The following is a 16,160-nucleotide window of genomic DNA, read 5'->3' on the forward strand; positions in this document are numbered from 1 at the left end:
GCTTATAACTTGTGCAATGGATGCATAGTTTAATTTATATATTTAAATACATATAAAAAATATAGTATTATTTACAAAGTTATATCAAGTTCTTCAATATTTATAACATATATATATTATATATATAATTGACATCTCATAAAAATTAAATTTTTTACAAGAAAATTAAATGTATTTTATTTTGAAAATAATTAGTCATAGTAATTTTTTCTTTTAATGATTCTAAAAAATATCTCATCTCATCACTATTATAATCTAACTCAAAATCATGAAATAAAATAAATAATAGATGTGTATCAAAATACAAGAAAAATATAATTGACATCATAAAATAAATATTCATACATCTTCAATCATGCGTTCTTAATCAAATTGCTACAAAATTTTAAAACAATTAGTAAATATCTATAGAGAAAAAAAAAAGATTACTTAAGAAAAAAAATAACTTTGAAAGAAAAGTTACAAATAGTATTAATATTGGATGGTAATTAGGATATTTATATGTATATTTCAAAATTGATAAGTATTTTTTAATTTTAAAATATGTTATGTTAAAAAAAAACAAATATTAAAGGATTATATGAAAATTTATAAAGATAAATATCATATTTTAGAAATTTGAATTTAGATATCTTTTATTGATTTAATTTGTATTTTTTTTTTTTAAGTTTCAAATTATTATTTCACCTTATTTTTTATTTTAAAAGACTAGCATGTATCTTTTCATGTAATCAACTTATAATCCATTTTTTTTTTGTTTATCATCCATTTTTATATTGAAAATTGATTAATTTAAATTATATAAATTTAAGTATTTTCAAATTTTAAATTTAAAGATTTGATGTTTTCTTTTAATTTGTAATTACATAATAATTTTTTATATCATCATTTGTATAAAAATATATAAAGCATTACATATCTTATTAGGTATTCATATATTTTATAATACACGCATATATAATGATCCTCCTAAACCATTTTAAAGTAATTGATTTTTTAATTAATTAATAAAACACTTGTTTTGTTTTATTCATTAACGAAAAACCTTCATTTTAAAAAATACATGACTTTCATGTTTAAAAAAATTGATTTTCAATATTTACAATTTTTTTTATTTTCTCATAAGTATTGATTTTTGTTTTACAAAAAGTTTATTAACCTAAGTTTATAAATTAAAAATCATTTAGTTATTATATTAAATTTTGTATATTTAGTTCACCACAATTATTAATTAAAAATTATTATATTAACTATATTTTTAAATATTCTTTAATAATTAACCAATTTTGACCATACATATTAATTATGGAGTGTTATTGATTTTTATTAAGCTTAAATTTTTTTTTAATTTTAATGTATTTAATATTAAATTTTAAAATTTTTATAAAATTAAAATTTTATGATTTTTAATGTAAAACAAAATTAAAAATTTTTAAATATAAAAAATTAGATAAAAAATAATTTGATACACAAAAAATATATTAAAAAATGAAAGAGTAATATTTTACATAAAAAAATTAAAATAAATATATTTTGATTGATACTTTTATGGAGTATTCGATTCGAGAATCTATGCGTTTTTCTTCAAAATTTTACTAGTGAATATTTAATTATAATATTTGGTTTAAAGTAATTTGATTCAAAAGGAAAGTAACAAATTCTTAATAGTACCAAAAATATCAGAATAAGGAACCCACCTAACAAATTTCCATTATAATACAAAACTCACGTATTCCTATAGTATTTTAGAATTTTGAAATGAAAAGTTATGTTGTTTTCAAATTTGACTTAAATAAAAAATTAAAAAATAATTGTTATCATTTTAAAATGCATGTGTGAAAGTAACTACAAATCAATTTGTAGGTTTATGCTATTAAGATTTTTTTATATTGTAATTAATGGCGTTTAGCATGAAAAACATTTTAAATAATTCACTTCAAATTTTTTAGATTATTTATGACATTTTTAGTTAAAAATATCTTAAATAATTTTTTAAAAAATTGACTAGCATTATTTAAAACAATTGTTGGCAAAAAAATTCTTAAATAATAAAAAAAATCTTATAAGTAATCATAAAAAAAAAAGACTAAAAGGAGAAATCCAACATACGATCTTATAATTAATAATTATATACTCTAACTAATTGAACTATTTTAATTCTTTTATATTTTATCTATTGAATTTATAAGTAATTAAAGGGATTATTTAATATATTTTTAATAAAAAATATTTTAAATAATGCCATTCAAAAACATTACAGGGTTAAAGGAAAAGTTTAAACCTACAACTTTATAATTGATAACCATATACTACGACCGATTAAGCTATTTTAATTTTTTTATATTTATCTCTTAAATTTTATAAGTAATAAAAGAAATTATTTAAGATATTTTTTATTAAAAATATATATTTTTAAAAGTATTATTTAATATATTTTTTATAAAAAATATCTTAAATAATTCATTCTTATTTTTAAATAATATTTATTTAAGATGCTTTCGAATAAAAATATTTTAAATAATCTCTTTAAAAAAAATAAATTATTTAAGATGTTTTTTAATCAAAAACCTCTTAAATAATTTTTTATTAATAATATTTTATAAATAAAAATAACAATCAAATAAAATATTTATTTTTTTATTATTAAACATATCATTTGTTGTTTTGATATTTATTATTAATGAAAATTAATAAATAATTATAATAATTATTTAAAAATTAATATATGTAAAAAAAATTTAATTAAATAAATAAATTTGAATATAAAATATCTTAAAAATTAAAAAAATCAAGTATCATAAAATTTTAAAAGTTATATTTTATTTTATAATTAAAATTTCACGAACCAATGAAAAAAAGGACGTGACAAATTATAATTGGCACTTAGATTCCTCCACACGTATGTCCTCACCTGCCCAAAACATTAAAAAACTCTGTCCGTGCGAAACACTCTGCCCAAAGTTCTCACAGTGTCTCATTTCAAGTACTGCCCGGGAAAAAAACTTTTTGCACCACCCCACTCTGCTTCTCTGCCCAGCCCCAGCCCTCTGCTCAATTCCCCCGCTTTTTAAACATTTTGCCCACGCGCCTCAACAGCGCCTACCACAAACGAACACATTTTCTTTTGAACCTTTTCAATTTCGATGTTTCTCTCTCACTGTACTGGAAAGCAAAAACCCCTCACTCAGAGAGAAAAACTAAAATTTTCCAAATGGAATTCAAATTCAGAGCGGTCGATAAACGGCAGCCAAATTATTTTCTTCCTTCTTCGTCGAGCTTCAATCCCTCGTCGGGTCAAGGAATTCGACCCAATCCTAACTTTAACCGAAACCGACCCGACTCGATCCAGTGGGAATTAGAGAAGGCACAAATAAGGGAAGAGATAATCGCGTCGGAAATGGCGCGTCGGAGAGCCTTAGAAGCCGAAGTGAGAAGAGAGTTGATGGCGGAGAGGGAGATGGCCGCCTGGCATAGAGCCAGGGAAACGAGTTTACCTTTCGAACACATGCTCACAGTGCGGCTCGACCCTAGGCTTCCTTTCATGCATCACCACTTCAATAACCACCACCGCTGGCGGCCTGAGCAGTCTTTCAATTTGTTTCCACCGCCGCCGCTGCCCATGATGCCGCCACAGTTGACGGAGATTTTGGACTCTGAGGTTAAGGATACTTCGGAGGGAAACAAGAATAAATTGATTATACTGGTAAGCCTTTGAATTAGTACATTCAACAAAATGTTTCATCATCCGAAAAGGAGTCTTTTTTTTTTAATTCGAAGTTTAAAGCCATAAGATTGAACAAACTTCATATACACACTAGTTTCTCATGAAAGAATCTAACCCTTTTGCCTAAATGATTTGGGTCGTTTAAGTAGCCAATTAAATGAAAGCCTTCGAAATCATAAGCTAATGTTGAGGTTTTACTTTTTCTGTGCTTGTACATTAGTTTAATGGCAATTTAGTTCTGTTGCTTGTGTTGTTTTGCCTTTGATGATGTTGCTATTGGTACAAGGCATGCATCTAGGCTTGCTATCAATGCATATGGTTAACCCTTTCACTTGTCAACCGGGGCAATTCAGAAGTTAGTCCTAATGGGGCATTGCAGTCATTGATCAGGAGGGTATTTTTCCTAGATTGCTTAGCCGCTGTTACTGAGTGTGACATCATATTGTAGCAACTTATTGGGGAGTATCATAGATTGATAATGGATTTGCTGTTCCCTTAGGTACAGCTTTCTCATGTCGTGGTTACATATAGCATCCGGCTTACAATAATGTGGGACTCATTGTCCACCATTGTTGTGAGAGGATAGTTGTATGCGCCCATGACAAGTGAATAAGTGATGTTATTTCTTTGAGAATGCTATCTTGTGTTTTTGTATAAAACCTTTATGCTTCCCCTCTGTTAAGTTATGTGGTATCCTGTAGCAATGGAATCTCCATACTCCACTTGTACCAGATTTGTTCATGCATATGCATGTACACTTCTACTGACTTTACTTATCATTTTTTTGAGACCTCAATGCAACTTCATCTGGCTTTGATAATCAAGTTGGCTGCTTCAAAAGTTTCTTATGGCATTAGAGAAACCAAGCCATTTTGCTGTTCCATGATTGAACTGCTAGATTTAGATGATGGAAGAATGGCTAAATGACATTATTTTTGCTTGGGGTTGTGATAATGGCATTTTAATACGGTTTTGTTGTTGTTGGAATTTGTTGTAGAACCATCTAAACTTGATTTGGATTTAGTTTATGTTGTTATACACAGATTAATTGGTTTTACTTTGCCTTCATCAGTTGCCTTCATCAGCTGCCTTCATCAGCATGCATATACGCATATGTTTATATGCATGTGTGCCCCTAACTTTCTTCATGGATCATATAAAAATGTTTAGAAGTGCTATAATTTTTGCATGGAACTTTCCGCAATCTCTGTTACTTTGAATCTCGGTATTAAGCTCTTATCAATTTTTGTTAGCTCTGTTCGCGCCAAGAAAAAAAAAGGTATATCATCTCACATGATTGATGACTTACTGTCTCTGAGGATAAATGCTTCATTTTGAGACTGATTCAGTTAAAGTAAGATAGTAGAAAATTAAATTTCTCCTTAATTGAAAAGGCAGAGGGTGGAGTGATTGACCCTTCTGGTTATGTATTCTTCTTTGAGTATCCCATTGCAGGCTAAGCCTGATCCTAATCGTGTTGTTGGAGCAAAGAGGAAAACACCACCTCCAGCAGGCACTGGTGAACTGCCTCTGCCTTTAATTAGTTTGAAGAAGATACCCAACGAGGAGTGGAGTTGTGCCATTTGTCAGGTCAGCGCCACAAGTGAGAAAGGTTTGATTGAACACCTTCAAGGTAGGAAGCACAAGGCTAAGGAAGCAAGACTAAGAGCTGAGAGAATGGAGAAAAGTTCCAATACCAATACCACAACATTGCCAAAAAAACCCAGACTGCCGCAACTTAATAAAAATATGGATGGTTCAGACCAGAAATTGGAGGATAGAGAAAAGTTAAAGAATAAAAAGGATGAACTGCTGATTAAGAGAGAGAAGAAGGCAGAAAGGTTTAGGAAGAAACATGGACCAATGCAGGTGGAGAGGACACCAGAACTTAGTAAAAAGGAGAAATATAAGTTTTGGTGTCAAATGTGTTTGGTTGGTGCGCATTCTGAGGTTGTAATGGAAGCTCATAAAAAGGGGAAGAGGCATATTGCTCGACTCCTGGATCTTGACGAAAATAATGCAGCTGCCCCTGCTACCTCCACCAACAATAAAGTCACTGAGCTGGCAAGATTTGATGGTAGTCAGATGCCAAAAGTCACTGATGTGGTGGTCGATGAAGCAAATGAGAAGATAACGAATGCTCCAGGGTCTGTTAGTTCTAAATTTTGGTGTCAAATGTGTTTATTTGGTGCACAATCTGAGGTGGTACTGGAAACTCATAAAAAGGGGAAGAGGCACATTGCTCGACTTCTGGAACTTGATGAAAATAGAGCAGCTGCCCCTGCTACCTCAACCATTAATACAATCACTGAGCAGGCAAGATTAGATGGCGTTCAGATGCCCAAAGTCGCTGATGTGGTAGCTGACAAAGCAAATGAGAAGCTAATGGATGTTCCAGAAGCTGATGGTTATAACCTATCACCTGTTGTAAGTTGATTGTCAAAACCGTAGACAAAACCCACTCTCCGGATTTGTGTTGGGAGCTCTGAAAATTGCTCTCTCTATCTTTTGTACTGTCTGAAACTTTTAATTAGATGTTGGTATTTTAGCTGAAATCCTGTCTGAAACTTTTAATTAGATGTTGGTATTTTAGCTGAAATCCAATATTTAATGAGGTGCACCCAAGATTGAGTAATTGCTTTGATACCAAGGATTTAGAGTAAAAATGCCATTCATTAATTTGACCTTGCCGCACCTTTGAAATTGCAGATAACTTAGCAAAAAGCTGGAAAGCGGCACGCTTGCATCGAGTACCAATGCTTTCCAACAGGTGTGCAACTGGTAAGTCTCCAAGAAATTTCAGTGGTATTTCTACCGACAGTTACCAGGTCCCTAATGAAACAAGTATAGTAGAATGCTAGATTCTTGCAACTCTTTTAACAACCAGATGCCAAATTTCATGTTCATATTGATAGAGAAACCTATGACAGTAAAGCAGTTTGGAAGCCTTTAATTACCTTAACAAAGGATGGCAAATAACATCCCTGTCCGACGTTCTATTGCGGAATCACATTCTGTTCCTGGAGGGTGCATGAATTGAGACTTAACCTAACACCCAAGCTTCCTTTCTTTTGTGACATTTGAACTAACTTCACCGTGCAATTTGGCATTAGTTTGTGTTTGCGTTTGCTTCAGGAACTTGGTGAGGACCCACAACCCTGGATATTGTGGATCTGTGTTTGCATTCTGATCCTAAGCGACAACAACTTCCAGCCTACTCCAAATACCCATTTCATGCATTAAAGACGGAGCAGCCGGCACCTTCCGTTGCTTAGCAAAATGTAAACTAGGAGGCTAAGGAACAAATTTTGGAATCTTTCAACAAATCATTCACACCATAAATAATTGCAAGGTACCAAACTGCTTCTCAATTACTCCGACCAAACAAGAGCAACATTCATTTGTCATGATACAAGTCGACAACAATTTCTGTAAGAACATATCTGATCTAAGCACCAATTTTGATATTTATCTTTATAAACTAAACATATGCAACTATATTTTCTTTACAAGAGAGGAAAAAAAAAAGAAGATAACAGAACATAGATCAATTAAAAAAAGGAGGGAAGCAAGCTCAACTCACAGGTCCCAACCACCAACCCCTCCAAACTAAGCACGTCTATTACAAGTAGAGTAAGAGACTTAAACCCTCAATGCCACCTGATCTTGCCATGAGATCTTTCTTTTCCCAACTCTGTTTGGCCCATTTCCGGTGTTCCTGCAGGCTGATATTTTAATATCATTGTGCTGCTCATCACTTCCAATTTTGATTGAACTTTTCTTGAATTCCTCTATTCTAGCTGAATTATCGTTAGCCTGTAGTTCTTCCTCCTCTCTCTGCAATGGAAGAAAATTTAGGCAACATAAGCTTATGATATAAGATTATAGCATGCAAATTTTAATGACAATAACTCATAATAAATACAAATAGATTACCGAAATCTGGTTTAAATCAAAAATTGGTGTCACGCTTCGAGCAGTTGCCTCCTTTCCACTATAAAGCCTTTCCCTCTGGTTTAAGTCAAGAACTGGTAAAGAACTTCGCAAAGCAGCTTCTTCCTTTACACTGAAAATTTTCTGCTGTTTCTGGTTTAAGTCAAACATCAGAGAAGGATGAGTGAAAGTGGTTTCCTTTTCACCGTAAGCCTTTCCCTTTTGGTTCAAGTCAAAACCTGTAGCTAGGCGTCGCAAAGTATGTTCCTTTCTAGTTGATTTCTTTTCCTTCATACTTGATTTACTTCTGATCACCATATTCTGTGGTTGCACAAAGTTTCGACTAGCTGGGGTGTTTGAAGATTGGTTTTGCATCAAGAACTTGTGCCTCCGTTTCAAAAACCTAAGAACAAAAAAAATATGGTCAACACTCAAAATATTAACTCTATATCAATAGTTGTGATTATAAAATTATACAAATCCAACAAATTTAAGAAGGAACAAGATCATACCGGACTTCAGCCAACAGAGTCAATTTTTGCTCTTTCATCATCTGCAACTTCTTTCTAATGGACTCCGTTTCCTGAAAAACACAACACGCATAAACATTAGTTAAGAATATACTCAGGGCTTAAGGTGAGTGTATGAACAAACTAACAATAACATAAATAATCAAAAGCTGTTAAATTTTGAAAAAAGCAAATTAGCCTTCAATTTTTTTTTCTTTATTTATCTTCCAGGGAGGTGGGTTTGAATGTATTGCCCTTTTGTAGTTTGTGCGATAACATGAGTAGTTCTTAATAGTATAAAAAAAAATCTCTATAGAAGAACTACAGGATTTAGGTGGACAACAATCAATAATTGTATTATCAAACCTTGCAATAAACGAAAAATTACATAGCATCACCTTGATCAATCAAACCAAAGAAAGCTCACTGGATCGAAAGACTTAAAGAGTAGCTATTTTTAATTTATTTGTTAGGTTTCACAACTGCCCATATAACAAAGGTAGAAAGATATTCATGGCAAACAGCATAGAAAATTTAGAAAATTTAAGGAAAAAGGGAAAACTTCATTGTGTTCAGTAAGAAAGTGGGGAAATATCCACTTACAACAGCCAAAAGTTTTTATTTCCTCATTTTTTAGCTCATCAAAAACAGAAACAAGGGCCTAAAACGCAAAAGTCTGACAATACCACATACAAAAAAGGGATCATTCCCTAGCTTGGATGAGGTAAGATCTCCATCAACTGGAGACCAAGATATAACATCCAAATAATCATATCCTCTCCTTATTCTCATCATAAATTAAGAAAACCCCAGAGGATTACAAACACCAGATCTAATGAAATCTGACGAAAGTAACTACAAATCCAAAAAATTCGCAAAAAATTATTACCATGTGCAAGTCTTCAAAGTCTTGCATAAGGCTTTGGTGCTTGAACCTGGTCCTCTGGTCCTCATATATGGCATATGGAGAATACTCCATAGCAGCAGCAACCCCTTTCATCTTCTTCATATTTCAGATCACAGGGGCGAGATTAAGAGAAGACCCCGAAAGGCCAAAAGAAGGAAATATGGAGGAAGAGAAAGAGACAAAGGGGAGAAAGAAGAGTATTTGAAGAGAAGGAAGAAAGATAAGGGCAAGAAATAATAGAAGGAAAGAATAAGTGTAGAGAGAGATAAGAGAAAGATAAACAAGAAAAGAGAGAGAAATAGAGAGAGAGAGAGAGAGAGGAAGGTTCTCGCTTTCCTGTTTACCCTGTGAAAAACTCTGACCGAGACAAAGAAAACCCAAAGAAGCCCACATAACTCGGTGAAAAAAATGTTTCTTTTGAGAGTTGAGACAGTGATGAAGATAGGATTTTTTGGGGCGTTGCAGAAGGGTATTTCCGGTAAACATGCTTTTAATTGGTTTTGTGAAAGAGAGAGAGGTTTTTGTGAGGTGGGTTTGGTTGGAGGACATTTGAAGACATCTATCTTCTCTTTCTTTCCCGTTCTCTCTCTATCTTTCCTTTCTTTTTTTTTTTTTGTTTTTCTTCTACATAAATTTTGGTCCAGCTGGGCCATTGAAGAAAGAGAGAGAAAGAGAGAGTTGGGTGGTGTGTGGACTCTTCTTTGATTTTGAAGCGGGTGCGTGGAGTTTCCATGTTTCTTCTTTTCTTTGTTTTTGGTGTGTTTTTCCCCTGTGTAGAGAGAGAAAGGCAAGTAATTTTTTTTCTCTTAGAAAGAGAAAGAAAGAGAGATATAGGCTTTGATACGAGAAGGGTGGGCTGAAAAAAGCAGGAGGATAAAATAGGATGATGCTGTTTTCTGATGTGTTGTTGTTGTTGTTGCTGGTGCTGGAGTTTCAGCTGTTGGAGGTACCTTATTTTTAGGCTTTGGCTTGTGGCGTGATCAGTGATGATAAATTTCAACGAGAAAGAGATGCTTTTCATTCCACATTATTATACTGCAGGCCCATTGCTATAAATTTCCTAACATACCCTTCACATTCCTTTCCTTTCAAGCATGCTTCCCCCGGCCCATCTACTCTTTAAGTTATTTTTTACGTCCACACCTTTCTAAAGTCATCTGTTTAAAAGAAGGTAATAAACCAAAATTGCCAGTCAACCTGTGTGCGTGGACAGGATGAAATCCGAGTTGCAGGCTTGCCTGAGTTGTTCCCCTGGCATTAGGGTTAAACTAGTAATATAATGCACCTAACCTTTTCCCCATTCACATCTACAGGTCTACCCACCTAATCCTGGAATCCGGACACCATCCTATCTTCCTAGCCATCAAAACAAGCAGTAGTTTCATGCCCTTTGTAAATGCTGGAAAGTGGAAACGAACAAACTTGATGACTTAAGAATCCCGACCCCTATTCCCATATTTTCTCTACACTGTGTCCTCTTTTATCTGCAAGATTGCATAGTCGACATTGATGACTACCAATAAACATAAAATCCTCATTTAAATTCCCTATTTTCGTGAAAGTGGGGGAGGGTATCTTGGTAAAATAAGGTTCAATTAGGTTTTAGTGGTACAGTAGCACAATGAATAGTGAAAACTAAAAACTCACCAACCATGGTGAAGCGCGCAACTCTTCTGTTACAGACCTTTGAATAGCTTAACAAAGCTAAAGCGATGGTGAAAAAGAGAGAGGAAAAAGCTGCTGCGGGGGACTCTCTTGAAGTTGTTTCCCTTCTGTCGGTGACCTGGTTCTTACTATTTACTGTTCCTTTAAAATTTTGAAACTGATAAAAAAGATACAAGCATATGTATGATGCATGTGAATGTTTTAAAGTGAGGGATGGTTTGGCTGTATTAAATTACTGTCAGTTTTCAGGGAGGTCCGAGAGCTCTACCTTCCTTGCCAATCTCTCTCTCTTTCCCATTTCAAGGAATTTCCATTAGTAATTAATTCCTTGCACATACGTGGGATGTTATCTGATATGGACATGTGAGGGTGAAATTGAACAAATTTCCGGACAATTCTTCCATTTGGCAATGCATTTCCCGTAAAGATTAAGATTTGACACCCATCTAGGAAATAAACATATCAGCTTATCACTTATGGAATGCACTCTCCATGGTCATATTACTGTTAAGCAACCTAATTTCTTTGAAGAGAGTTCTGATGCTTTCTTTAATCAGTTTTGAGTAGGCCTTTATTCTGCAGTTTCAAAATCCAAATGTCCATGTGAAACAATCACTTGCCAATATGTCAAAAGTTAACAAGTGGATGACCAAAAAAGTTGAAAAAAAAGTACTTTATGTTCCTCTAATTGTCTCAACTGTTTAAGCAGATTTTTGCTTTCTTCTGTTAAACTGTTTGAAGCAATGGGCTAGTAAGCATGCACTTTCTGAACCTTTTTTTTTTTTTTTGGCTAAAATCAAGTATCGGTATCTTTGCTTATGAGTTAAGCCAGTGGGCCATTAAATGACAGAAACAGAAGCAAAGTGGCCACTTCCACCATTGACGACTTGTAGTGCTTATTATTACTGTTTACAAATCAGAATTGGTTTTTCACTTTGTTAATTTGCAAATCAAAAGTGAAAGACATGATTGTGAGATCTGAGATGAGAAATACTGAAATTGCCTATTTACATATAGTTGACCTTAAAAAGTGAATACAATAGTAATTTCCTCTTAAGCAGGGTTTCACAACGACCATGACTCTTTGGTTTGAACTTGTTCCAGAGTTTGGAACAAGTCAAGTAGCCCACTTTTGTTGAATGCTCACTATTTGCGGTCTCTATGGAAAGCTCAAACTGACAAGGAACTGAAAGAAAAAAAATGCTATGGTAAATGACTGACCAAAACTTGTACTGACAACATAACATGTACCGTTTCTTTATCTAGAAACATTAAAACAGATACTTAGAACATGTCTGCAAGAACTTTAGATATACTAATTCATAGTAAAGTGATTGAATATCTGAAGTCAAAGTAAAATGGGATGAGAGAAATAAGTCTTGAAATCAGAATTATTTTGTTAATCAGCACCTTTGTTAAACCAACCACCAATACCAAACCCGTTTGCTGATTTTAACCATTCCTCCAAAGTTCAACTCCCGATGACTTGAAATACTAAAGGAAGCTTTAATTCAGACATGGGCTGCATGCTACTACACTAGTTTCCATCTATAAATGGAGAATCAAATTGGCTTGGGCCTTTTCTACTTGGGTTGAAACTATGAAAAGTAAACAACAATAGCCATTTTCAATTAGAAACCATCTCGAAGGCCCAATAAATTGATTTGGGCCTGACAATCTCAACAATAACGTGTCTTCCTCTTATTAGTCGCCTTGAAAACATGTACAAACTCCAAGAGCAGAAAAATCTGAACACCGAAAACGAAAAGAGAAAGAAAACCCTTTTTTTTTTTTTTTTGGATAAGTGATAAAAAACCGCACTTTATGGTTGTGAAATCTCTCTTTCTGTCTGTAGTCCACAGAAATATCTGAAAGTTTTCTAAGTGAAGAGAACCTGCCGAAGCAATGGCTTCAACAGGTGCCGTGACTGCTCAAATATCAAATCTACATGGAGCCACTGATTGGAAGAAGCCCACTCCTACACTGTCCCTTGGTAACTCTCTCCCTCTCTGTTTGGTTGCTGAGAAAATAGAGGATCAGACTAGACCATATCAAAGGTTTTTATTCTGTTTTGTGGGTTTGTTCTTGTGCTTGTTTTTAGAAGAAATGGAGTATCAGCGTTGCTGAAATAGTTGTATTGGTTCCCATTTAATAGGGTATTTTTCTTTTAACAAAAAGGTGTGAACTTTCAATTACCCTTTTCACTTTTTATTAAGTAGAAATAGAAATTTTCTCAGTAACCAAACCTAAGAATGTTTGATTTTATGTGCTTTTCTTTTTATTTTCACTTTTATTTCTATGTATAGCAAATGGTTAAGTTGGTATTAAGGAAAATTTACAAATTTCAGAATTTAAATGCTTAATTTCAGGGGACCAGAATTGTATATGTAAATCTACTTCCTATTTAACATTTGGGTGTTTATCTGCACTTTTGCCCCGTCAATTATAATTAATGGATTGTAATTTGTTTTTCTCCTGACGGTTTTCAGGTAACTTTAATTTGAATACGAACCTAGCTGGTAAGCAGTTTTTATCACCATCAGGTCATCGAAAATCTGGGCATAATTATAAATCTCTACGTGTATATAGTCTGTTTGGAGGAAAAAAGGATGAGAAGGGTGATGATGCACCTTCCAAGGTCAGTTATGTTACCCTCCAATTCTGGTGTATAGTGCATGTTAATTTCAACCATTCTTTAGAAATGGCTGTATCGATCTCTGACATCGAGTCGCATCTAGTATGAATTCCAGATTATGGGGATACAAGCCTCTTTAGCATTGTTATAGTCTGATCCATGCTCTAATATTGCTGTGACCTTTTTATTATAATTAATGTCCCATTGTTTAAACTAGTAGCTAATACTAGTTGTGTTGGTTCCAGTCTTGTCTATATTGAAAAAGATGCTTCATATTATGCCTTCGGTGTTGTTATCTCTCAGTTTCAATGTCCTTTTGAGTTTTGATTATTATATATGTTTTGCTTGTTACTGCTAGTAGTTTACGTGAGACATTTATTGGTGGAATTTGATCTTGATAATTGGCTAGGTCTGTATGGGGCACTGTACGTGGTCTTTGTTTCATCATATTTTATGCCCCATGTCAAGATGAGCTATATTTGCACTCCATACCCGCTCACTGGATGCATGTTTTATCATATGCCCTCATTTTTTTTTCTGTGTTAAAGATAACAAAAAACAAAAGAGCTTCTGCATATGCATAGGCCACTTAGGTATCCATGAATAGCCAAAAATCCACAAGTTAAACATATCCAGGGAGGCTTTGTGCAAAACTAAGAGAGCACATATGCTGGATGAAGTCATATGATCTAATCTGTATGATGTTTTTCCTAAAGTACTGAGTGCAGATGGGCTAGAAAACAAGGAAGGCACAGTGTAAATCACCATTTTGATGGTGGTCTAATTCAATTATGTGCTAGAAGGTTTCATCTTGTGTTCCTTTTTCACTTTATTAGAAATATGCATAGGCATGGAGAGAGAATATATAGGCAGCCACCGTGCATGTCTCTCTCCAGTCCTCTATCTTGTCATTAGATTTACACTCTGTTTCATAATCACTGATCCATTTCAAAGTGCTGAAATTGATTGATGGCTTGAGTCACGTGACCAGGCATTATGATTCGTTTGACTGAAAAACAAGCTTCGTCATCTTTTGCAAATGCACATGATATTTAGAACACTGCACCATGGTTGACACACTCTCTCTCCCTCTCTCTCTCTCTCCTTTGAAGCTAATGCTGCTGTCCTACTAATTTGATTTTAGGCAGGAATTCTTGGAAACATGCAAAATCTGTATGAAACAGTGAAGAAGGCACAAATGGTTGTCCAGGTTGAGGCTGTGCGGGTGCAAAAAGAACTTGCCGCGTATGGATCTTATATTAAACCTATTATTATCTGAACTTTTAGTTTCTTTTTGTGTGTGAGTTTCATTTGGTTTCATTCTTTATTGCAGAGCAGAGTTTGATGGTTACTGTGAAGGTGAGCTGATAAAGGTGGGTTATTATAGTTCTCTTTCTCTCTCCCTCTCTAATTCTAATAATGTCATATACCGCTTCACATGGTTGGCTACATTAACATTAGCTAATGAACATGGTTCAAGCTAGGTATGTCAATTTATACTTCTGGCTTTTAGGTTTCAATTTCCTTTACCACTTACTGTTCCACTGAATAACTTTCCACTTATTTTGCTTAATTGGATTATTCAGTCTTTTATGGGTGGAGTTATTCTTGAAAGATTGTTGCTTTTAACAAAATTCCTAGATTTAGAAACTTTTTATCCATAACTATTAAGGTTATAATTCTGTTTATGATCTTGAATATTAGGTATAGATAGAAAAATAAAGATGCCTTTGATGAAGAATGGTTCCGTTTCAGTTTTCATGTTTTCCAATGAAGTGTTGCTTCTGTATATCTCAAGCCAACTGTATGATGTATCATTCTATTGTATTTTACAGATTTTCTGACTCTGAATATTTCTTTTTCAGGCAACATTATCCGGAAACCAGCAACCTGTACGCATAGAGATTACTGAGGCAGCAATGGAATTAGGTGCAGAAGTGAGTATACGATTATAAAACTATTTTTCTGATAGATTATTTGAGATGACTCCTCTATTATAGTCATGTCTTAGGTGATTTTTGTTTTCAAAATCCTTTTAACAAATGGTACAGGAAGAAACAGTTTTGAAACTTCCACTTGCTTTGGCTAGGATCTAATAATGACCCATGTTGGGATGCGATTATAAGGCATTGAGAAGAATTTAAAAGTTGTGTGGTTTTGCTTGATTCCCTTATCAAGCTGCTAAATTTTTTTATAAACCTTAATACTTGCAGAAGCTATCTCTTTTAGTTAATGAAGCATACAAGGATGCACACCAAAAAAGTGTCCAGGTGATAATCCCATAATTTTTTTTTATAATTACAAGAGGTGGAACCTTTTTCAGAATCGCTTTTACTGATCATTTCTTTTATCCATTTTCTCAGGCCATGAAGGAAAGGATGAGTGATCTTGCACAAAGCTTAGGAATGCCACAAGGTCTCAGTGAGGGATTAAAGCAACAATGATCTCTCAACCAGCACCTGCATGAGCTTAGTGAGGGATTGAAGCAACGATGATCTCGACTGGCACAGTGGCACCTGGATGATTTTCGACTTTGTTTACAAACCAATGCATAAATGCTCGTTTGTACTTTTTACTATATGAATTTGCATTGTGATTTTTGTTTTCTGATGGAACTCGCACTTTTTGTTCAAAAATGCGTTGATGTTAACACAAATTCGAATATCTTTCGTTCCTATCTGTATCTGTTCAGGGGCATGTACAACACCCCAAAATTAAAATGATTGGACAGAGAAAGAAGAACTTTCTTTTTCTCCTATTATTCCCGTCAATTCCCTGAAACAGTAA

At 33.7% G+C, this 16,160-nt stretch overlaps 3 protein-coding genes across 3 annotated transcripts; 2 read left to right on the forward strand and 1 right to left on the reverse strand.

The window, feature by feature from the left end:
* Nucleotides 1-2,985: 2,985 nt before the first annotated feature.
* On the forward strand, nt 2,986-6,368 carry LOC111284446 (uncharacterized). The gene is made up of 2 exons (XM_089762862.1): nt 2,986-3,703; nt 5,180-6,368. The coding sequence occupies exons 1-2, from the start codon at nt 3,212-3,214 to the stop codon at nt 6,158-6,160; spliced, it is 1,473 nt and encodes a 490-aa protein (XP_089618988.1). The 5' UTR covers nt 2,986-3,211; the 3' UTR covers nt 6,161-6,368.
* A 698-nt stretch (nt 6,369-7,066) lies between these two features.
* On the reverse strand, nt 7,067-10,077 carry LOC111285871 (uncharacterized). The gene is made up of 4 exons (XM_022875514.2): nt 9,056-10,077; nt 8,170-8,240; nt 7,661-8,060; nt 7,067-7,561 (listed from the first exon to the last, which is right to left on the reverse strand). The coding sequence occupies exons 1-4, from the start codon at nt 9,173-9,175 to the stop codon at nt 7,367-7,369; spliced, it is 786 nt and encodes a 261-aa protein (XP_022731249.1). The 5' UTR covers nt 9,176-10,077; the 3' UTR covers nt 7,067-7,366.
* Nucleotides 10,078-12,448: 2,371 nt separating this feature from the next.
* Nucleotides 12,449-16,050, forward strand: LOC111285281 (nucleoid-associated protein At4g30620, chloroplastic-like). Its single transcript, XM_022874638.2, has 7 exons — nt 12,449-12,731; nt 13,228-13,376; nt 14,518-14,618; nt 14,707-14,746; nt 15,239-15,310; nt 15,587-15,643; nt 15,737-16,050. The coding sequence occupies exons 1-7, from the start codon at nt 12,644-12,646 to the stop codon at nt 15,815-15,817; spliced, it is 588 nt and encodes a 195-aa protein (XP_022730373.1). The 5' UTR covers nt 12,449-12,643; the 3' UTR covers nt 15,818-16,050.
* Nucleotides 16,051-16,160: the final 110 nt, after the last annotated feature.

Source organism: Durio zibethinus, chromosome 6 (genome assembly GCF_047325235.1).
Source record: "Durio zibethinus cultivar Kanyao isolate XHJ-2024 chromosome 6, ASM4732523v1, whole genome shotgun sequence".
Taxonomy (NCBI): domain Eukaryota; kingdom Viridiplantae; phylum Streptophyta; class Magnoliopsida; order Malvales; family Malvaceae; genus Durio; species Durio zibethinus.